The 24,538-nt window shown below is 32.4% G+C and overlaps 1 protein-coding gene and 4 pseudogenes across 5 annotated transcripts; 4 read left to right on the forward strand and 1 right to left on the reverse strand.

Moving 5' to 3' along the window:
- On the forward strand, positions 1-924 carry LOC147937299 (protein DMP9 pseudogene; annotated as a pseudogene). Its single transcript, XR_015569110.1, has one exon. The product of XR_015569110.1 is annotated as a protein DMP9 pseudogene (transcript).
- A 2,703-nt stretch (positions 925-3,627) lies between these two features.
- LOC104719613 (cyclic dof factor 2) lies at positions 3,628-6,149 on the forward strand. The gene is made up of 2 exons (XM_010437565.3): positions 3,628-4,131; positions 4,716-6,149. The coding sequence occupies exons 1-2, from the start codon at positions 3,913-3,915 to the stop codon at positions 5,877-5,879; spliced, it is 1,383 nt and encodes a 460-aa protein (XP_010435867.1). The 5' UTR covers positions 3,628-3,912; the 3' UTR covers positions 5,880-6,149.
- Positions 6,150-9,276: 3,127 nt separating this feature from the next.
- LOC104719612 (putative calcium-binding protein CML46 pseudogene) lies at positions 9,277-10,078 on the forward strand (annotated as a pseudogene). Its single transcript, XR_015569048.1, has one exon. The product of XR_015569048.1 is annotated as a putative calcium-binding protein CML46 pseudogene (transcript).
- Positions 10,053-12,446, reverse strand: LOC104719611 (pentatricopeptide repeat-containing protein At5g39680 pseudogene; annotated as a pseudogene). The gene has a single exon (XR_015569047.1). The product of XR_015569047.1 is annotated as a pentatricopeptide repeat-containing protein At5g39680 pseudogene (transcript).
- A 10,516-nt stretch (positions 12,447-22,962) lies between these two features.
- LOC104719609 (S-protein homolog 9 pseudogene) lies at positions 22,963-23,713 on the forward strand (annotated as a pseudogene). The gene has a single exon (XR_015568055.1). The product of XR_015568055.1 is annotated as an S-protein homolog 9 pseudogene (transcript).
- The last annotated feature ends 825 nt before the right edge of the window (positions 23,714-24,538 follow it).

Below are 24,538 nucleotides of genomic sequence, written 5' to 3' on the forward strand. Positions count from 1 at the left end.
AACCATTTCACGCAAGAGACGAAAAACAGTTTTATCACACACGACTAAAATGGAGAGAACAGAGGAAAGCGTCGGGATCAGAGTTTACACGTCGGCGACCCCGCCGAAGAAACCATCACCATCACCACCGTCTCGTTCACCAAAACCCGTCTCAATCTCTTCACTCCCTACACTCCCGGCAGGAGCCACTGCCGGAGGAGGAAGAGGCCGAAAACGTCGCATGGTGGCACAAGGAGTTCAAAAGACGGTTTCGAAAACATCAATGCTCGTCAACTTCCTTCCGACAGGAACACTCTTGATGTTCGAGATGGTTCTCCCGTCGATCTACCGTGACGGAGACTGTAACGGAATCAACACCCTCATGATCCATCTCCTCTTGCTTCTTTGCGCGATGTCTTGCTTCTTCTTTCATTTCACCGACAGTTTCAAAGCCTCCGATGGGAAGATCTACTACGGGTTCGTGACGCCACGTGGACTCGCGGTGTTTATGAAACCGCCGCCTCCGGAGTTTGGAGAAGGGGATGTGATCGCGGAGGCGGAGATTCCGGTGAGTGATGATAGGTATAAGTTGAAGGTTAATGACTTTGTCCATGCGGTGATGAGTGTTTTGGTGTTTATGGCGATTGCGTTCTCGGACCGAAGAGTTACGGGATGTTTGTTTCCGGGGAAAGAGAAAGAGATGGATCAAGTTATGGAGAGCTTTCCATTAATGGTCGGAATTGTTTGTAGTGCTTTGTTTCTTGTTTTCCCGACCACTCGATATGGTGTTGGTTGCATGACCGCTTAATTCATTTTCACATTTTGTTTCTTCTGTGTGTTTGGTGTGTATTAAGTAAGTATCTATTCTGTATTTTCCTTGTAATTTAGACTATTTGTATTAAACTCCATTGTTCTACTATTTATCTAATGTGTTGTTACATAAAATGTTGTCGAATCCATCTAGACTTGTTTGATCGGAGCGTGTATATATATACTAATCAAAAAGGTAGAAAATTTTATTTGTACATATATTTTTATGTTCATAGTGTCATGCCATACGAACATTTTTAAAATAAAACTACAGAAGTAGCTAGAAATACAAAAGGCTTCCTGCAAAGAAGATAGGTCTCCCTTGAGAGTTGAGATGCGGCTTTAGTGTTCAAATTTGGAACTGGATCCAGGTGAGCTTTGGTTTTCTTTTTATATCTTTTTTCTTGGCTACGTCTACATGTTTAGGTTAAGCTTCTAAAACCTCAACTCTTCATTCTAAATGATATTCACTTCCTATTTAAAAAAAAAAAAAAGATGATAGGTCTCAGTGGTCAGATTCTTACTACTAAACCAAATTGGTTCGAGTATTGACCGTAAGAGTTGTATCTAGCTCGAGATATAGTATTTGTGATGGATCTTCAAGGCCCAAAATTTTCTTGATTATTTGGTTTTTATTTTGGTCAGGACTAAGAAATTAATGTCCATAGTCATCCGTACACGGTTCGAACTTGGAAGTGTAAGCGGTGGATGATGACTGGCGATGACCGTTTAGGTATTCTTCTTATTTCAGCCGATGTTGAGAGGTGTTAAATAGTTAGCCCTCTTTTCAGAGGCTAATCAATTGACACTATATATGTCACATATCTTCTTTTCTGTCCCCAATGTATTTCTACCGGTTCCGGCGTTGTAACAGTTTTTATGATTTTCCACAATCTTTGTCATCAAGTGTCTCTTTAATATAATTATGAATCTAGCCAGTTTCATTCAACAGAAAAGTTCACAACTCATTTGATAATATATTCACAACTCATTTGATAATATATACACAATGGGCTTGGAAAAGACTAGTTAGTAGAAAAAAACATAGTCATGTGATAGATATATGGACATCACTTTTATATTATAAAAGAAATGAAATAGAAAACTGAATAAACGTTTCTTCAGGTCGGGGGAACAACAGTCGGAAAATGATAAAATATGATTTTCTTAAGAATCTTTTTTTATCAGTCGTGCCTCCAAGTGGGATGGATATATTATTAAATGTGAAATCGAAAGGAAAAAAGAGTCTTTATTATATATTTGAGATTTGGGGTGGTCTGAAATAAAGGTGCCATATATATACTTATCCACATAATTGCACTTTTTTGCAATTCGAGTTGGCGTTCAAATACTTATCCACATAGTTGCACTTTTCCAAAATCGACTTGGCGTTGATTAGTAACCACGAGTCCACGACTTCTAACATCGACTTATTACAGCCATGTATCTCCGATATGTTAAAAGGATTTCATGACCAGACAAAGGCAAAAAAAAAAAAGTGAAACAAAAAAAACTGAAGTTCCACTAAATACTTTGTCGCTTTAAAAAATATTCTCTCCTTTTTCCAGTAAAGAAATTACTTTAAGGGTGTATTAACATTTAAACAAAATTTAGATGATTTGAGTTTAGATAAGTTATTTATATAATTTTGATTGAATGTTGATAAGTTGTTCTGATACCTATTGAAAATCTTTTAAATTATAACTTTTCTGTTAAATAAAAATGCGTTATGAAAATAATACTATATATACAAAAATTTCCAATTTTTATAAAAACCAGTCTAAGCCACTAATAGAGAAAAATAATTACTTCAAAAATAGTAAAAATCCAGATTGGTTTTTTACTTATTTGATTTACCGTTTGCTTTGCTAATTGGAATGTAAATGAGAGGAACATTTAGGTCTAACATCTTAAAACTATTTCAAAATATTATTCAATAACAATCCATTTGAATATAGTTTATAAAAGTCTATAGTTGTTATAACTAGTACTACTTAATTCTTTTCAAAATGAAGCACAAAATGGTCTTTAGTTAACTATTGGACCAAATATAAACTGAATTAAAATTTAACAAGATTTTTAAAACAGTTGATTTTGGAGATGTCTTGTGGTTGGTGAATTGAAGTGTGATGGTAGTTTGTATTTGTATCTGTGGTCGTGGTGAGTTTCTACTTTCCTCCATGACCATGACGATTTGCTACTAATTTGTTTATCAGATTTAATTAATATTATCAAAAAAGATTTGTGAAAGTCTTTAGTATCTTTGTTCAAGTATACGGTTTAGGTTACATTTTTTCTATGACATTTGCTCTTTTATAATTTTGTATCTTTTATAGTTTTTGTTAAGCATTGGGCTATAATGTACCGGTTCATTAATCAAATCCTTACATTCTTAGGAAACAGAACTCGATCATAGGTATGATGGTGTCTTGTGCATTAAGGACTTAACATTGGCCACTACACCAAGATCACTTCACGTATTTTTTATAATTTTAATTAGTTTTTATATACTTTATATTTATTTTTTTGGTTCGCCCGCTCATATAATTTGAATGTGTATTTCTTTTTAGTTTTCATAATAAAATTTAGTTAATAAAATAAAAAATTACAAAACTGTAAATGGAGAAAAGGTGACAAAATAACAAAAAAAAAAGTACAAAACTGTAAAATGAAGAAAGAGTAAAAGAAAAAAAAAGTTGCTGACCAGCTTGAAAAGGAAAACAAAAAGAAAGCCAAAACGAGACGAAAAAGAGAAAACCTTTTAAATTAAAAAACAACACAAAAAAGTCCACAAAAACAAAAGTATAAAACTTGTGGCTGAGAAGCCTCACGTGTAATGACGTGGCACTATTGGCGAATCAAAAGGTTGCACAATTCGAAAGATCACACCAAAAAAAACAAAAAAGTGTAATCTTTTTTCTTTTCTCTCTCTCTCGCAGACACAAAATAAACAAATCCGAGAAATACTCAGACAACCACCGAAAACCACAAGACTGTCCTCTCTCTCTCTCTCTCTCTCTTTCTCTCTTTCCACAAATAAAAATTGTAACTTTTTTATTTTCTTCTCGAAAAGTTTCCGCTTTTTTCTCGCTGGAGAAGAAGAAGAAGAAGTGAGAAAAAAATATGGCTGATCCGGCGATTAAGCTGTTTGGGAAGACGATTCCTTTACCTGAGCTTGGTGTTGTTGTTGTTGATTCTTCTTGTTCTATCTTTACCGAGAATCAAGATCAGAATCCTCTTGTTCGTTTATCAGATTCGTGTACCGGAGATGATGATGATAATGATGAGATGGGTGATTCTGGTTTAGGTGAAGGAGGAGGAGAGAGCGAGAGTGATAAAAAGGTTAGCTTTTTTTTTTTTTTTTTTTTGTCATTTTGTGATTTGTGAATCGTTTCCTTTATTGATTTTGCTGATTACCCATGATTTGTTGTTTAATGGAAATGATTTATGGGTTGATCTTAGATTGGTCCAAATCCGTAGCTTTTTTTTTGGGAAAAGGTTTGGTTTTGGTATGTTTATGTTGAACTAGGTTTTCACCACTTTTTGGGGATTGACAAAAATTGTAAATCTTAGATTCTCAAATTAGTTTTTTTTTTTTTTTTTTAATCAATAAGTGTTTCGAGATCTCAATCTGTTCTGTTTCTTTCGTTGAGTCAAGTTCTTCATCTTGAATTGTTGAAGAACTTTGAGGGTTTATTCCAATCTAAACCACTAGATTAACAAATAAGCTTTTCTGATTTTGTTGATGCTTTAAACTTGCTTAAGTCTTTGATACCTAAAACCATAAGTTTCATGATACATCGTTTGATGCTTCTAGTTTTAGCTTCTGTTTTGTTGTTTGTTTGATTAAGTAAGATACAGAACAATGAATTCTTTGACTGGTTCTTGTGAATATCATTGTGAATCTGTTTTTATGTTGTTCTCAGGAAATCCAGGAAGAAAAAGATAATGAGTGTCAGGAAGAGTCATTGAAGCATGAATCTAATGCGGTTACTGCAACATCAGGTGTGACTGACAAAACAGAAACAACAAAGGCTGCAAAGACGAATGAAGAGTCGTCACCGAATGAGACGGGTGGTGGTACTACTACTGCTTGCTCTCAAGAGGCGAAGTTAAAGAAACCTGACAAGATTCTGCCGTGTCCGCGATGTAACAGCATGGAAACCAAGTTCTGTTACTACAACAACTATAATGTTAACCAACCTCGTCATTTCTGCAAGAAATGTCAGAGATATTGGACAGCTGGTGGAACGATGAGGAATGTTCCGGTTGGTGCAGGGAGACGCAAGAACAAGAGTCCTGCTTCTCATTATAACCGTCATGTTAGCATAACATCTGCGGAAGCTTTGCAGAAGGCGGCAAGAACCGATCTTCAACATCCTAATGGTGCGAACCTTCTCACTTTTGGCTCTGATTCAGTACTCTGTGAGTCCATGGCTTCTGGTTTGAATCTTGTTGAGAAGTCAATGCTGAAAACACAAACCACATTGCAAGAACCTAATGAAGGTTTGAAGATTACGGTTCCTTTAAACCCATTGCCAAATGAAGAGGCTGGAACAATCAGCCCATTGCCAAAAGTTCCATGCTTCCCTGGACCACCACCAGCTTGGCCGTATGCGTGGAACGGAGTTTCATGGACGGTTGTACCGTTTTACCCTCCACCTGCTTACTGGAGCTGCCCGGGAGTTTCACCAGGGGCATGGAACAGTTTCACCTGGATGCCGCAACCTAATTCACCATCTGGCTCCAGTCCAAATTCTCCAACACTAGGTAAACATTCACGTGACGAGAACGCTGCTGAAGCTTGTAAAGAAACTGAGTCACTTGGTAGAGAGAAAAGCAAACCCGAGAGATGTTTGTGGGTTCCCAAGACGCTGAGAGTCGATGATCCAGAGGAAGCTGCTAAAAGTTCCATCTGGGAGACATTAGGGATCAAAAAAGACGAAAACGCAGACACTTTCGGAGCTTTCAGATCATCAACCAAAGAAAAAAGCAGTCTTTCTGAAGGAAAGCTTCCGGGAAGAAGACTGGAGTTGCAAGCGAATCCTGCTGCTCTTTCAAGGTCAACAAACTTCCATGAGACATCATAAAAGGAAAGATGAAATTAAGAAGCTGATTTGATTGTTTTTGGGTTCAGTCTTGTGTTCCAAGAAAGCAGGTGAGTCATTTTGTACATATAGCTCTATATATAAAAATATATATACACAGGTATGTGTGTATATGTATAATGGTTGACATAGCGAGGGAGAAGTAGTTCTTTTTTGGGTTGCAGAGTGAAAAGTTTGTTGTATCATATATGGAAAACCCCAAAAACTGTAGTTAAATAAATCTTGCAAGAAATAACTTATTTTCCACACAAATTCATCTTTGTTTGGTAAGCTACGAATCTAATTTATGCCGATCATGTCTTTGTATATATGCTCACAGACGATTTCAAAACAAAGCTACTACTTATAGGAGCCGAATTCTTAGCTTTTTATCTTGTAATGGTAGCTGTTGTCTTGAATAAGCAAGCCGCAGTCGCGATTACCAAGCAAATAACGTAACACCCTCTTATTCACTTCACTGCAAGTTAATGGGTTAAAATTTGGTTGATGCAAAAATGGGAAGACTCTATTGACAACATAAGCAATGTGTAGATGCGTGAAGTATGAAGAGAAGATATCGCAAGCTGAACAAAAATATAATTTGATAAAGAACCAGTACTGAATGTGAATGGATTGACAGAGTCAGCTATATTAGAAAATCTCATATTGACCAAAACAACCAATGAATCAACGTTTTGATTTGATAAAATAAGCAAATTAGTAGAAAAGTTTGTGAAAAACGCCAAAAGAAAAAGAAAGCCGCTACCTACCTTGTTCAATTCCAGTTTCAAGGAAATTTACTAAGGAAAGATTAGTTGCAATTGTGACATTATTTCGTGTTTGCCTTATTCAAACCCCCCCAAATGGGCAAATCACCCACATCTAGAATCGCCAAAAATAGCTAATAATATTAAAATAATACTAAATGTACTTTTTAAAATTTTGAAAATTTAGTTCTGATAGAAAAATTTCAAATTAATTAAAAAAATTAGTTGAAGACATATTTACTAGGTTTATTCTAAAAACATACACCAATATTTCAATATATGATTATATACTTTATATTCAGTAATACATTATTCTTTTCATTATTATAATATGTTTATATATGAACAAATCTTATCTATTATTTTAATAAATTTATACATAAAAAATATTCAAATATTTTGACTTTAAAAATCTAAATACATGTATCCGATAATTTTAAATATCTCTTTTTTTGTTTGATTGGAATCTTGGTCATTCTCACTTAAAAATAAATTAATAGATCTACTCTTTATCAAAATTTATGGAACTGGAAAACATAAACATCACGTGTCTTTCTTGTTGTAAGTTCAATAAGATCATCCACTAACAGGTACTCGTCCATATCCATTTCCCTCCAACATTCAAAAGAGCTTCAAATTGCCTAATTAAAACATGAGCCCATCAGGTAGAACCGTTTTCATCCTCCATATGTTATGAAAACACATCATATTTTATTAAACATGAAGTTTGAGCTTTTACTCTCTTGGTTAATAATCCATTTTTTTTACAAATTCATACTTGTCATATTTAGTTAATCAATTTGTTTTACATGTAATTCTACTCAATTTGTTTTACATGTAATTCTACTGGATTATTTGAAATCAAAGTAGTATATGATACCATTTTAATGTAAAAATACAAGGCTTAATGGCAAACAATGCGATTATTTATGTTTATAGGAAGTAAATAAAAGTTTTTAAATTAAATTTTGTTGATAATTATTTTCTATAAAAATAAAAAGATTAAAAATTTGTGTTAAAGGCCCATAAAACGGTATTAGAATAAAATATTTTTTTTGGTTTTTTGGTATGTTGAGAAGTTTGTTTTAAAACGTCTTAAGACATAAAATGTTTAACTGACACTATTTGTCAAACAATCAAAAACCTTCTAAAACATTACATGCCAAAAATATGATGATTGATCATTTAGTCTTTAAATCATATTATATAGAATATGTGTTTATTTTGTACATTGAACAATAGAGAGATAACGCGATAAATACATAATTTTAAGACCAAATACATATTTTCTATTATATATGATTTTAAGACTAAATCACCATTCCTAAAGAGCTAGTTGCTTTGTGGTTTATATAGCTTCCTCACTTGAAATGACTTCATCCACAATTTTTGGATCCAGATTCTTAGGTATAAATCCAAATCCAACTTCTTGAATCTTGTGAGGTCCCGCTTTACTACCTGAAAGTATGCCGTTTTTGGTGGATTTTACACCAATAACCTGTGAATTATGATTATTGATGATAGTTCCGCCAATTCTAATTCCAACAACAAATATACCTACCTTGCTCTTTGTATCATTCCAAATCTGAGGACTAATTATCTCGTAATGAATCTTTGGATTCACAAAAATTGTCATAGTGTTGGAGCATGTAGGCATAAGAAGTCGTTTTCAAAATTTCTTTAGCTTTCTTAACTGCTCCAAGCATGCCTTTAGCATGAGCGGTTAATACAAGCTCAACTCCAAATACATTTTCAAGTTATACTAAAAGTCAACCCAAGTTTATAAGTCTCTGTTTCAAATACTTTGATTTTCTTCATAAGTAGGAGTATCAATTAGTCATCATTTAATTGATTACTTTGGTCAAAACAAGTCACGGATAAATGGCAAGAAAACGATTACTTTAATTGTGGAAATCAAGCTATAGCAAATTTTCATTTGCTTTTATGATTTCCTTAGTCTACGTGGGTCTCTGTCTAAATAGTCTTGGCAAATTTTTTATAAAAAATCGTTACATGTGAATATTTTTGGGTTTGACCAAAAAAAAAAAACAAAAAAAAAGTGAATATTTTCGGGTATAGAACAAAGTAAAATATCCACATATGAAATTTTGGTATAAAATTTTGCAAGACTAGTTACAGCAAGAGAATAAACTGAACCACACGACTTGACAATTCAAATCATGAACAAAAATATGTTGATTTGGTCTACATATAACTGATTAGAAAACTAATTATACGTCTAGAAATCATTAACCGTATTATATAAGACATATGACATAATTTTAAGCTTTACAGTTAATGTAAGGGTCACCAATCAAAACCTTAATTCTAATACCACACATTAGGTGTAAATAATACAATTTAATAGTAATCTGACCAAGCTTCCCATCATATAAGTACAAAAAAACAGCTCCTCCATCATATAAGTAGTGCACAAGAAATTTCCTCATAATTTATTCATATCCTTACCACTAAAGTCTCTTTGTAAGTTTCCCCTTTCCCTTTCCAACTGCAACTTCCTCTCTTTTGCCTCATCCACCAAAACTCTGTCCACATTGACTTATTCATCATGTATATATATATATATATATATATATATATATATATAACTCATATCATGATATGAAACAAACTCATATCTCCCACATCTACTCCTTAACATTTACTACTTTGTGATTCATTCATTTGCCTAGTTTAGTTTTATCAAAAATATAACTTTAACATCAAGTTATGACTGAGAACCAGTTATATAGCTTTATAACCATGGAGAAGAAGAGTTCACTCTCTAAATGCGATCAGTCCTCTTCTTTTTCTTTCCCTTTGTTTGGTCTGATCAACTTCTTCCTCATCAGTTTTTTCAGATGGGTTTCTTTTGCTCAGACTTTTTTCTCAAGGTTCTGGCCTCTTCTTCAGCACCACCAGCAATGTGTTTCCGAGAAGAAGATCAAAGATCTCGAGTTCCAAACTTCGATCAAACGCGAAGATGACGGTCTTTTCAGAGAAGATGTAGTGATGGTGATGAAGAGTTTAGGACTTCTCGCCTATCCAGGAAGCGAGGGACTTCAAAAACGATACAGTTCCGAGGATCTTTCCAATATTTTTGAAGAGAAAGAGCCAAGCTTGGAGGAAGTGAAACAAGCTTTTGATGTCTTTGATGAAAACAGAGATGGGTTTATCCATCCAATAGATTTGCAAAGAGTTTTGACTGTCCTTGGCTTCAAGCAAGGATCTAACCTTGAGAGTTGCAAGAGAATGATTAGATCATTCGATGGAAATAAAGACGGAAGAATCGATTTCTATGGATTTGTGAAATTCATGGAGAACAACTTCTGCTGAAGTCGTATCACTTCTTTTCTTTATGCATGCTTTGAGATTGTGTCTGTTAATATTGTTGTCTCAGAACCATGTATAAATTTCTAAACTTTCGTATCAAAAGCCCCCTAAAAACCAATGAGTTTGGAAACAATTGTCACAGACATGAATAATCTGCCAAAACATAGAGGCTAAGCCTAACAAAAACCGAACTGTTAGACACTATTTACACCTACAAATTGATGATTAGAGATCTCAAGAAATGAATAGCAACTTATTTTATCACTACTTATGATGAGGCCGCAATAGAGAAAGCAAGAGGTCTCCGTCACACTAATCAGCTTTCGATTCAAAACCTTCACCAGTAATCACAACAAGAACACTTACCATCACGGAAATGATGGAACCGGTTGGAATCTCTGATAACTATGTATCGTTTTGAGACCTTGGAGATAAGCTTAATTGCAGAGTGACAATCATCACATATCCTCACGTTTTTAGTAACGTACAATGGTGAGTTCTCTGGCGTTTTCATCAGACCGTATGCCACAGCTAGCTTCTCACTATGATAAGAGAGGTGATCTTCTCTCTGCTCTTCATCTACATCATGGAAATCTCCAGCAACATCAGGCGAATACCCTAATGGCCTAATCTTTGACAAAACTTCCTTCACCTTTGCATAAATCAGATCAATCTCCGGGTGTTGGTTTTCCTCTGCAAGAAACACATGGGTTTGATTACGTATCCCTATCCAGCTTACTCCAGGCTCCTTCTTAACACCTCTTTTATTCATCAAAGAACGCACTTTCGCCACGTCTTCCCACTCCCTTGACCTGGCATGGATATTAGATAACAGTATGTAAACTCCTGAATCTTTTGGATGCTTCTCAATGGCATATTCTGCTACCTGCTTTCCTAAACTGTAATTCCGACGAACATAACAAGCATTCAACAAAGCTCTCCATGCAACAACGTCCCATTCAATTGGAGCTGTTCTCATGAAAATTTCAGCCCTCTTGAACAATCCAGCCTTGCTCAAAAGTCCAACAATGCATGTATAATGCTGTAGATCAGGCTGAACATTAAATTGCTTCATTAGCTGGTCAAAGTAATAAAGCCCTTGCTCCACAAAACCAGTATGGCTACAAGCCTGCAAAATACCAATAAAAGTTATGCGGTTGGGCAACTCTCCTGCATACATCATTCTATCAAAGGCTTCAAGCGCTTCCTTCCCCAATCCATGATGTGAGAATCCACATATCAATGTGTTCCAAGTAACAATATCCTTAAAGGCAATGCCTGAGAATGTTTTCCTTGCATCCTCAATGCTGCCACTTTTAGCGTACATGTTAACCAGTGCATTCCCAACCATTAAATGGTTCCTATAACCAGATTTCAGAACAAGACCATGAATAAGATCACCTTGTTTTAGAAGCGACAGCTCTGCAATAGAATTCAACACAATGGCAAAAGTGTACTCATTAGGAGGAACATCTTTAGTTCCCATCTTCGCAAACAGATTCAGAACCTCCTCGAAAGACTTATCCTGGAAGTAAGCATCCATGATCGTTGTACTCAAGACAATATTTCGAGCATGTGTGTCGTCGTAAACTTTCTGAGCATAGATGACTTTACCACATTTTCCATACATATTAATGAGTGCACCACTTGCCTCAACTTCAGTGTTGAAACCAAACCGTACCATTCGGCTATGAATCTGCCGAGCCAAATCCAAATCTCTGAGATTGGAACAGAGCCGTAAAGTAGACAAATACGTGATGTTGTCCCAAACCAAATCCTCCTTAGCCATCCTTCTCAAAACATCAGCCCCTTCTTTAAAAGCACCACGCTCTAAATAACCACTAAGAGCCGAACTAAACACAGAAAGATCACAATAAGGAAGATGATCCAAAATTCGAAAAGCCTCTCTGGTTCCCGAACACAAAGAATACATGTAGACAAGAGTATTCCGTACATACTCATGAGAGATCAAACCACATTTAAGAAAATAACAATGTAACTGTTTACCTTCTTCAATCCTCCCGGAGGTTGAACAAGACTTTAAAACTACAGTAGCTACAAACTCATTAGGCCTCGATTCACCAGAAAAAAACATACTTTTAAAAAGCTTCAAAACTTCGAAATCAAACCCAGAATTTTGATAACCCTTCATCATCGCACACCAAGAAACAACATTTCTATCAGGCATTAAATCGAACAACTTGCGTGCACGAACGTTTTCTCCGCATTTCACGTAGAGATTAATCAGAGAATTGATCTGAAACGAGTCCTCACCTCGAGATGATTGGTTCGTGACAATCAAATGAGCGTGAATCGATTCGCCAGTTCTTAGATAGCTTGAATTAGCACATACTTTTAAAAGCTCGTTAAGACGACCAATGGGGATAAGAGGTTTGTTTGGTTTGGGTAATAAAGACCCGAGTTTGTTCCACTTTAACAGTCGTTGTTCGATCACAGACAAAGCGGACATGGCTTCTTCAAAATTGCTCCTTTTGTTTTCTTCGCAAAGTAACCAGAGAGAGATTTATGAAGAAGGTGCTTACTCGTGTCTTTGACTTTGACCTATTTTAACTCGTGTCTTTGAGTTTTTTTTTTTTGTTTTTTTTTGTTTTTAATACATTGTCGCAATAGGTTAACGTAGCCTTTTTGTAATTCAATTTCTTAGAAACAATTTTTTTTTCTTCATATACATAAAAATTAGATTTTACGACTTCCATTAAACGAATCACCCAAAAAACTATTTTTTTTCTTCTAACCATTGGCCACAACACACCAACCCATTAGCTTAATCCCTACATTCATAAAAAACAGGATTCGATCCCACCCAAAACAAACTATTTTTATATTAATAATTATATAGTTTACTAAGATTTTTCCGGAGAAGTCAAGCAGGTGTCGGTCCGCACCAACCTTCATTAAGAGGGTGTCGGTCGACACCATCCTTTCGACACCATCCTTTAGCAATGATTTACTTTTATTTGTTGCATGGTTTGATTGAGTTACTTGTTGTTTGTTGATCGGAGATTTCAATTACGTGTGTGTATAATCCAGTATCTGGGAGGATTGCCTCCTTGAATATTTGTGATAATACTCTTGCATCAATTGTTTGTTTGTGGTGCAGATAAATGTAAAGTGTGACCGCAGAATCAAGACGATAAAGAGGAGGATGTTCTAATGGTTCGTTGATGTGTTGTTGTCTGGTTTCCATTAGGTTGCTAGAGTGGATCATTAAAATGATGTTAGGATGATGGTTTATTGCTTCTTGATATTACTGAGTTGATGGTTATTGGTATCATTTATTAGTTTATTAGTTATTTGATTAATGAGATTGGTTTATTGCTTCTTGATTATATATATATATATATATATATATATGTGTGTGTGTGTGTGTTATTTTTTTGGATGTTTTTTAAATTATTAATATCATTTTGTTCAAAATAATGATAATAAACAACAAGGCTTATGCCATAAATGAGTTCTGAATATAAAAAAATTATTACATAAATATAAATCTATATTAGAATATAAAAAGAAGATAAATCTGATAATATTAATTTTGATTTGAAAAGTATAAATCCTACCATACATCATATTATTATTAGATAAAAGACAACTCAGAGCTGTCATAAAATATATCTTTAAGAAAATGTGCAAATTTGTATTTCCTTGTTTGGAGAAATAATTAAATAAGAAATTACAAGTGACAACTAAGAAATAATAAACATTGAATTTATTTTTCTTTGGGAATTATATATGAATATTTTAATCATAACAATATTATATATATACAATACCTTTTATAAACAAAACATAAAATTAGCTAAGAGTTTACATTGATAGTAAAAATTTTATTCAAATTAATCACAAGCATATGTATTTTACAAATTATCACAAATCATGTATGTAGGAATCATAAGGACCTGGAGATGGCTTTTAATTTGTGATAAAGTAAGGTCTGCTTCACCCATATAGTTCAAAATTTTCTTAGGTGTTGCCGCTGCAATCAAGAATATTAACTATAATGAATCTAAAAATGATATATACAGGAAATTTGATCATGGATAAGATATAATCATCAAAAATAATGCGAGGGGAGATATCTTAATGAAAGAGACGGTTGATTTGATGACGAAATTTTGGGATACTCTGTTTTACTACAGAGGAATCGACTTTTTTTTAGATTTAAAGAAAATCGCTTACTTCTTTCCCCACCAAGAAATTCAACAGCTTCAACAAAAAGCTGATGACGATCGTCCGTCCAGTGCATACGTGACATTGTTGACAGAACATGAATCAGAGGCAGTCTCAACAGTACCTTGAGATCTATGAATGTGTTCGAGATGCTGTCCAAAATCAACAAAAGTAATTAAATTGGGTTATTGCATAATTATTTTTTTTGGTAATTTTTTAGTCAACTATCTTTTTCAATTTCTTCTATGCTACAATTGGATAGTACTAAGAAGGTAACCCCAACGGAAGTATCTTGCAAGTCTCTCTATCAATCTTCAAGGGTATTTTTTCCTTTTTTATTCTTTTGCATTTCTTACCTTATAAAGTATTCATTTTCATCAACTTGTGGATTCGATGCATATGAATTATATAGATGTATATTTTATGGCAGGTGGGAAGAAATGAAAACAGAGACAATGATGTCATTGCTTCTGGGGATGGTGCAAATGGTGAAGAAGACATGTCTCTTGAACTCACTCTTGGTCTCAAGTACTAAGAGGACTTTGGTTTCTATTTTCTTTTCTATGCTAGCTCCCTATTTATATAATGCTTATATGGGATAAGAAATAAAATTTTGACAATATGTTATGGTATTTTTCATCACTGATTTGGGTGAAAGATTATTTTATAAAACATTTTTATTTTATCAATATTTCTTTATTGTATTAAATTTGGGCTTTACATTGGAATTCCAACTCAAAACCAATTGGCAATAAGCGGAAAGACCCTAACCCTTAATATATTACTTGAATCATTTCACAGCTTTCTGATGTGAGATATTTTATATTAATATTTCCCCTCATGACCATCTGAAACGTGTGCCTATGAGGGAATAACATCCACGGGGTGGCCCAACAATCAGCCTGCTCTGATACCATATTAAATTTGGGCTTTACAGTGGGTTTCCAACTCAAAACCAATTGACATTGAGTGGAGATGCCCTAACCTTTATATATTACTTAAATCATTTCATATCTTTCCGATGTTGGATATTTTATATTAACATATTACAAGTCTCAAGGAAACATTATAGTAGTTTCAAACCAATTATTCGTTAACCAGTTTCAAATCAATTATAAGCTTTTGAATGGTACAAACGAAGTCTTTGCTTAATGGTTATGAAGAATATGTGCAAAGGAACAAACTTAAAACAAAAAAGATCGTTTTGGGTAAAATCTAATTCAAGTTTGAAAATATTTGGTTTGGACTAAATATTTTTATTGGTATATTATTTAAAGAAATAAAGAAATATAACAAGAAATATATTTTCCTTCTTTATATAACAAGATATACAGTTTGGACAATTCCTTCTTTGTATAATATTTGTTAACAAAAACAAAAAATCTTCCATATATCATGTAACTATAATTAGAATTGACACTTTATCTTACTGGCTGGACAAGATTTCTTACCTCTCTCTATTGGGGTATATAAGATATTATTCTTAAATTCTATTATTTATCTCTTCAAAATTTTAAGTTTATTATTTTATTTTACTTTATTAATTTTATAAAATAAAACCATTATTGGTCAAAACAACAATCTATACATTGAAGAAGTATTTCAATTGGCTAAGGCTAACCATCTATATCCGGTTAAAAAAATAATAACACTGTCATTATTTTCCAGTTTTATGGCCAAGACTTCTCCGATTGTTACCGCTTTGGTTTATACAATACTAGATTTATAATCCGCGCATTGCGCAGAACTATAATTTATTATTATTAATACGATTCATTGAATATAATTAAAATTGTTTAATACTAAAAATATAATTCTATACAAATGTTAAATTTATTTTATTAATCGATATATAAATTATCTATTTCGTTTAACATTTTTTCATAATTTTTTTTTCGGTATACACTGGATATCTTTTGCATCTACTTTCTTTTCACATTCTATTATTTCACTATAATATATTGATTATAAAGAAATATCATAACTATTTTTCATCTTTTTTTTTTCTTCCAATACTATGTTGTTTTTATCGGCTGAGTGATCATTACTTACTAATATAGATGTAAAAAAATGTTAGAGAATGTACCCACTTTTTTGTCGCGAAGTTTCTTTAACAATGTTGTACTATACGTTTATTAAAATAAAAAACGGGTCGGGTCGTTTCATAACATCAAATATTACATTTTATTTTACCTTGACAAAAGAAAAATTATATTCAAATATATAACTTTTGCTACTCTAAAATATGTATAGTTTACTATGTTTCTATATAGTGTTCTTTTATATTGATTCTCCTAAATCTACAAACTCATAAGAATTACTCTAAGTTTTAAATATGTGTATTTACTAAAAGTAGAATTATCTTTAATTTTTAATTAAACTTCTACAATCGATCACTAATATTAGAATGTTTTTTTTATTACAAATAGCTTTATCAAATTTCTTCTTAGTATTTTCACTATTTTGTTTTTTAGTGTGTGATTTTCAGAATAAGATTTCTTAAATATGTTATATTTCAAGTAATCTTATACATTTCACTTAAGTATATACATATCAAGTAAGTTTTTTTCTTTCATTTTTTTTTGGTGTATATTTTAGTTTAAATTATTGTTTTTAATAGTAATAAAAATTATTACAAAAATGAATGAATTAATTGATGCATTAACTTTAGATTTAATGTTTTTTTTATTATGTGGATTATATGGTAAATATTGAAAATAAAAAGTGATGAGGTCCCGCACAGCTGTGGTCCAGTGGTAAGAGATAATTAGGGAAATGTTGAAAGGAACTAACCTAGGTTCGATCCACCCTGGAAACAAAAATCATAGTTGTGTGGGAAGTCTGTCAGTTGGGCCTTGGCCCAATTGGTTTACTTAGTAGTCAGAAATGCAGGCCGCCTGACTACTTTTGGCATTAGTCGGAAAGCATTCCAAATTCGGGACATACATTGTGGTGACCCTTCGGGGAGAAGTCCACTTTGAAGCATTTCCGTGCGTTTCTACCGAAGCTGACCGGATCAGCCGATAGGGTTTATCAAAAAAAAAGTGATGAGGTGGAGGAAAGAGAAGAGAGAAATGTTGGTTTCTTATGTGGTGAAATATTCTCAATGTTGGTTTAGGTTATGAATCATTTACCTCTAGATGCATATTCATTTACAATGTGACCACATGGATATGAGTTTTTGCTTTCCGTACATTTGAATACTTGGAAAGAGGATATATATGTGGATTGCAACTCCTCTTCTAAGATTAATCTTTAATCCCTGCTCTAATTCAAAATAAATAGCGAATACAAGTAATCATCATAAAAATTTACTATAATTTATGAAAAATAACAATCCAAATAACTTAGTAACTCCGTTGATTCCACTAGATATCATTGTCAAATTATGTTTTCGGTTTGTGAAAAATACCTTTTCTTTTTATTGAAAGTAAACAGTTTTGTTAAAAGTATATTACATATAGTAAGCATATAAAATTTTCAACAAAAAGTTTATTTTTAGGCTTTTCTGATTTAGAGAAATTAATTGAAATATGTAAATATAGTTATATACTGATTAAGAGACTTTGAAGTTTATTCCTTTAGATTCGGTTTTCTGATGTAACCTTTCAAATATTATTAGGTTTTTGTTATTGCGTCAAAGATTCAATTCTTTATCCCATACCCCCGGTTTCCTGAACCTATTTATGTGTAACTTAACTTCTTAATGGAAATGTCTCATACCCTCAAGAGCTTGCCTATTTATGTGTAACTTAACTTCTTAATGGAAATGTCTCATACCCTCAAGAGCTTGGAATCGAAGCTTAACCCATCCTTCTTCAACCTAACTTTGTTCGTGTTGTTAAAAACTAAATCAACCAGGCCTGCTATGCATCTTCTTTTGTCATATTGGCTACATGCTTTGTGTGGATTTCTTAATCTCCTAGGCCGAGGGCTCCAAATGAGACAGAACCCACCTGTATTTTTATAGTTTGACATATATCATTGGCATCTTCTGGCTCTCGTTTTTATTGGAAGGCCTGTTTGTAATGGCTTGATGTATTTGTATTTTATAGGGTTTTAACTATAGTTTTTACCTTTTTTTTAGTCTTTTATTGAGTCAAAGTGTGTCCTTTTTAGTTTTTTGTGAGTGTGTACAGGTTCTAGGTTACTTTGGAGGAAATTGAGTGTTTTGGGGATAAAAACACGCATCTGGAACCAATTTGGTGAAGACTGATCGGACTAGCAAGTAGATGAAACAAACACAGGAAAAACATCCAGGATCGACTGATCCTCATTCGGGATCGACCAGTCCCGTACCAGGAGCAACTTTTCATTTTTTGAAGTAAACCGATTTTAGGGGTTTTATTTTGATATTTATGTTAAAGGCTCGGCCTCCAGGGTCATAAGCTTTATTTTCTGAGACTATTCTGTATTGAGAGCTGAAGGGAGAAGATCTCTAATCCTTCTTGACACTTTGGAGAAGATTTCTAAACCCTATTTTCTATTCTTTTGCAATTCAATTATGTTTTCTTCATCTTTGATTTGTTGTTTCTGTTTCTCCATGTCTGAGTAGTTTCTCAATTGGGTTTAGGGTTTCAGAAGGGTTTCTATGATTAATTGATGCTAGTTTTGTTAGATTAGGGATTGATCTTATTGTTCTTCATCTATTGTTGTTCTTAATGCTTAAGCTATATTAATCATCTAGATTAAGATGTTAGGTTTAATCCATCGGGGCACCAAAAGTGTTGTTGAGTTGTTGAAAAAGAACATAGGTGAGCAAGTGATCCTTAGCGAGAGTTGAAGTTAAGGAACCTTGTGAACTAATCAAACCCAAACTTGTTAATGCTTGCTTGGTTAACGAGAGTTTAGGGTTTAGTAAATTCATTGCTTAGATACGCTGCGAGAGTGGGTTAGCTTTACAACTGTGATTTGAGTTCGAGAACGGTGTTTAATGCATCCCTATCTAATTATATGCATTTGTTATCATATTTCCTGATAATTCGCTATGCCCAATGCTTTTTAGTGATTGATTTTAACACTCTTTTATTTACAACTTCTATTAGTGACTTTCAAACACAAACTTCTTTTGTCTTAGCTATATATATTTAATCTTCATAATTTCATAGTGTAATTGTTTGGTCTCTGAGGATTCGATCCTAAAGTATTACAATGATTCCACTAGATCGTGGTTGAGTACACATTAGGTTATTAATTGACCATTGATCATGGCTTGAAGTTATATGGTCTATTGCCCTACAATCCATCTCACTCACTCGACGACTTCAAGCCAATTTACTTCAGTACCTCTGTCATCCCTTGAATCCTATGGATTGAAGATTACCCTCGCTCCAACGGAAGCTACCTTTTGATTTGGACTTCACATCCGCCTACCCTGGACCTTAAAACCATGGTCCCTGGAACCTCTGTCATTGCGCTATTAGTGTACCTCGTCTCAGCGAGTTGTTTGGTTTTGGCTCCTTCTAGAACGTCTAAGTGTCTGTTGACCGTGACAATCTTGTCATCCATCAATTCCTTCGATGATGATCATTCGAGCCTCCATGATCTCACATGTTCCTATTTGCTTCATAGCATTTGTTTCAAAGCTCTCATGGGTTTAATCTCGATGTCTTTTATCTTCTTGTTTATGGTATCGGGGAATACCTTCTTTTTTAACCTTTTAAACTTTGGAATCTTTGAATCTCCATCTTTGTACCTTGATTTGGTTTGAATGATTGAAATCATGTGTTTGCCCAAAAAAATAAAAAATAAAATGAAAAACTACAATTCATTGCTCTATCAAAGTAATTTTTAGCTTTTGATGATGACAATGCTGATTGTTCCCTCAACTTTGTATCACTGAAACACCTAACAATCATAGGCTATTTGTAATAACATTTCATATAAGAATTGGGAGATGAGAGCAGCAAAGATTGTGGAGAAAGAAAAAAAGAGTATGTTTAAAGAAGATTCAAGATTGTGGAAAAAAAGAGTATATATGTTATAGATGAATGTGAATGATGGGAAAAGAAAGTGTTTGATCAAAATTCATTTCGAATCAAAAATCGAGATTTTACAAGCAAACCAAGACATATTCTTTCTTGTATCAGCTTGTCTGTCTTGGTCGGTTCAGAAAACTCAATATTTGCATTGGATACTAGTGTAGGCAACCACTCTTTCCAATCATCACATTCATCCGCAACAATCTTCATTCTTGAATCATCTTAATCTATATTTCTTGTTTTCCTCTTCTGTCGCTTTTGTCTTCAGATCCTTCTCAGAAAAGTTACCACAACAATTTAGAGTTTAAAAAATATTCAAAATCATTGAACTATAAACTATGGTGAAAGTTGACAGATCTAGAGAGAAAGAAAGATGATAGATGATAGTTTCTAATGCAACTTCTTTGTATAAGGTGACACAATTGTATTTAATTATATTGAATTTGTGTAAAAAAAACGAGTAGAAAATCTTACCACAACTACACCAATAATCATATATATTTTTAAGCTTATGTGTTTAGATTCTCTTTAACTTTCATTACCTTATATTTTTTGAATTACGGTTAATTTCGCGCAAACTCCCGTTGGCATAGTAAGTTTGAATCTCTAAAATATATATTTCTATACATTGTCTAGTTAGCAATTTTAAGACATTTTTATTTGATTTAGGTAATAATATAAATATACTTCAAGATTTCATATTCTTTCTTAAAGTTGTAGATATATCGAAATTAATAATAATAATAAAACAATAACTTTATACAAATGAAACAATACCTTTTTATACGTTGCATAGTCAACTATATTTTCAAATTTTTGGCTAGATTGAGAAATCTCAGAATACAGTTGAATTAATAATAAATGGCGAATTTTTTACTCTATTTGAGTGTGTAATTAAATAATTTATACAAAATTTGAATACTATACTTTAAATACTAAAATATCTACTTTGAGACCATGGTTATTGTCAATACATTAAAGAGAAAATCCAAAAGCAGTCAACACTTGATTTATTTTTGTTACTATCATTAATTATGGTTCTAGTTTGTATATAAAGAAAAATAGCACTTCAGAACTTCTAAGAACATCTCCAATGTATATCTCTATTTTTTCCTTTAAAATAGAGTAACTCAAAAATAGAGCATTGTTTTGCTCCAATGTATTACTCTATTTTCAACTCTAAAATAGAGTTAGTGTAAAAAAATAGAGGTAAAAATAGAGTTGCTCTATTTTAGAGTAAAATATAGAGCAATCCTATCATTTTTTCTATTTTAGAGTAAAATATCGAATAGGGTTGGAGCAAATGTTACTCTATAATAGAGATTTGACTCTAAAATAGAGTGGGGTTGGAGATGCTCTAATACAACCAATATATTAAAACTTGATAAATTACTATATATATGTAAATATATTTTTATATATTTCATAGTCAACTACATTTAAAATTTTGACTAGATTGAGATTTCTCATGATATACTTGATTTTTTTACTAATTAAAATATCTACCTTAAAAGAATACATATGAATTTTCTAATAATTGAATCCATTTATTTGATGGACCGGAGAAAGAACATGATAGAAAGATTTGAGGTGTTAAGATTATTACTATTACAATAAAATATCTACAGTAAAATACTAGATAAATTAATGATCCCTATAAATTATTAATTTATCTGGTCTCAAGGTAATTTATGACACAATTGGTTAAAAATAAGATATTTTTTTTTTTGGAAAACCTAATGTAAATATATGGTTCCATCAATACTATAAATTAGTAATTCTATAAAATTATCCAAATATATATTTATTTATTATATGTAAGAAAATATAGTGAAATATGTCTCTTTGTGTTCTTTGTCTTTCTAAACTATAATTTTCATTAAATCTTGTTAGAATTTATATCAAATATGTTTACTGTATCAAAAAAATTAAGACATATATTTTGGTTTGATATTGTTGTAATTTTGGTGGTTTCAATTTGGTTCTGCTTTGGAATCAAGATAGAACGATAAAATAAAATGGACACTAAAATGAAAGTGTCATTATTATCTTACAATAATGTTCTTTTTCAAAAAAAAAAAAAAATCTTACAATAATGTAAAACGGTGGACAAACACAAATTGTCCTCTCTGCATTCCTCTCCATTCCTCCTTCCTTGTAATGTTTCTAGTGAAAGACTGTTGAATATCTTTTATTCTTAACAAATCATAAACTCTGACAGGTTGTTGAATATATTTTATTCTTAACAAATTATAAACTCTGACAAATCATCGGTCAAATTAATTTGGATCTTGTTGCGTACTTGAATATATTTTATTCTTAACAAATTATGCAATTAAATTTATTAATTTATGAGTTTCCTAGATTCTCTAAACAAAAAAAAAATTCCAAAAGTAAAAAATATATAGAATTAGTTAAAATTCATACAGGATAATTATAAACAACAGATTTAATCATTATATTTCACTTCCACCAGTTACGTGTTTATATTCTTTATTTGACGTTTATAAACTCAAAAGCTATAGAGAAATAACATTTTCTCAGCTTCAGAGAAGAAGATACACACAAAAACATGAGTAGCTCTAGTTCTCCTCAGCTTCACAATGTTTTCGTCTATGGCAGCTTTCAAGAGCCTGATGTTATCCACGTCATGCTTAACCGTACTCCTGAGATAGTCTCTGCAACACTCCTTGGCTTGTAAGTTGTACCTACCTATCTACCTACCTACGTACCTACCTCTCTCTGTGTGTATCGATCTAAGATCTAATGGATACGAAGTACCAAAACTTAATGAATAACCATGTAACACACTTGTATAAAAAGAACATTGTCCCTCTTTCTTATATACATATTACTTCTAAATTCTAAAGAAGTATAGAAGGAAGGCCAATTCAAAAAGTCACACAATGAATCGTCTCTTGTGTTTTCTGCTCTTTATTGGATTGTGTGTAGGATTGAGTGACGCAAAATTTAAATGGCCGAAGAAAAGCACCGTATTCGTCAAGAGTTCCCTTGGTCAAAACAACGTCTTGAAGATTCATTGTAAATCAGTCGACGACGATCTAGGCTTCCATTTCTTGCGTACCGGAGAAACCTACGATTTTAGTTTCTATGAAAGTTTTCTGATAACATCATTTGATTGTTACTTATGGCAAGGACCTCATTACAAGTTTCATGCAGAGTTTGAGGCATATGCAGGTGGTGGTATCATCATTCATTCTAAAAAGAACTTCTGGGATGCTAGAGAAGATGGAATCTATTTCACACATGGCAAAGAAATGCCTAAATTAGAGTATAAGTGGAATTATTTTTTTTTTTTTTTGAAAATCTTACTAATTATATGATCTCATCAATACTATAAATTAGTAATGTATAAAATTATCCATATATATATATATATATATATACATTGTATTATATGTAAGAATATATAGTGTTTGTTTGTTTTTTTTTTAAATTATAATGTTCATTATGTCTTGTTAGAATTTATATGTAATATGTTTACTGTATCAAAAAGTTTCGATGTCTCAAGGAGACAAGGACACGCTTGCTTCTTCTTTTTCCTCTTAACTCTTCTTTTACACTCTGTTTTTTTTCTTTTATGAATTTGTTCATGTGATTTTGTTGTTACTCTGTTTTTTCCTTTTTATGAATTGCAATAATACAATTAATCATTTTCCCTTTTTATGCATTGTACTTCTATTTTATTATGTTTTAGTGTTTTCTATGTTTAAATTATGAAATGCAATAATTTTATAAATATATATCTCAAGTGCAATAATTTCATATTTTAATTTAAATTTTTTATTTAAAAAAAAAAAAAGTTCAAATTAAGAGACTCAAAATTAAAAACCACCATTAGAGGGGAAAAAATTATCTAAGATTCCCAAAGTTCTTATTCTATATAAAAGTACATAATATATTAATTAAAAAATTTAAGAGGCCCAAAAGTATATCTCCCCACTGGGGTTGCCGTTATGACTTAAAAAGTTGTGATCTAAATGACTATTTCCATTGTTTGTAATTACCGTTTACGTCCCACAAAATACTATTGGCACAATAATCTTTGTACATTATATATATTTATACAAGTTTTCTGAACAAAACAGTAAACCATGCTTTTTGAACTATAAACTATGGTGAAAGGTAATGGCTCTAGAGAGAAAGAGATGCGTTATAGTTTGTAATGCAAGTTCTTAATATATTGAATTTGTATGTAAAAATAAGAAGTAGAAAATAACAATGTGATGCTAGCTTAGCAGTATCAGCGTTTAATTCAATATCCAAATTCCATATTGGTCCGGGTGTTGAAAGGCAGGTATTTTAGGAACAATCACACTTTAATGGCCAAAGCCGCATTTTTTATCGTTTGGTTGGAAAAGTATATATT

This window comes from Camelina sativa, chromosome 10 (assembly GCF_030686135.1).
Source record: "Camelina sativa cultivar CO46 ecotype springtype chromosome 10, ASM3068613v1".
NCBI classification, from domain to species: domain Eukaryota; kingdom Viridiplantae; phylum Streptophyta; class Magnoliopsida; order Brassicales; family Brassicaceae; genus Camelina; species Camelina sativa.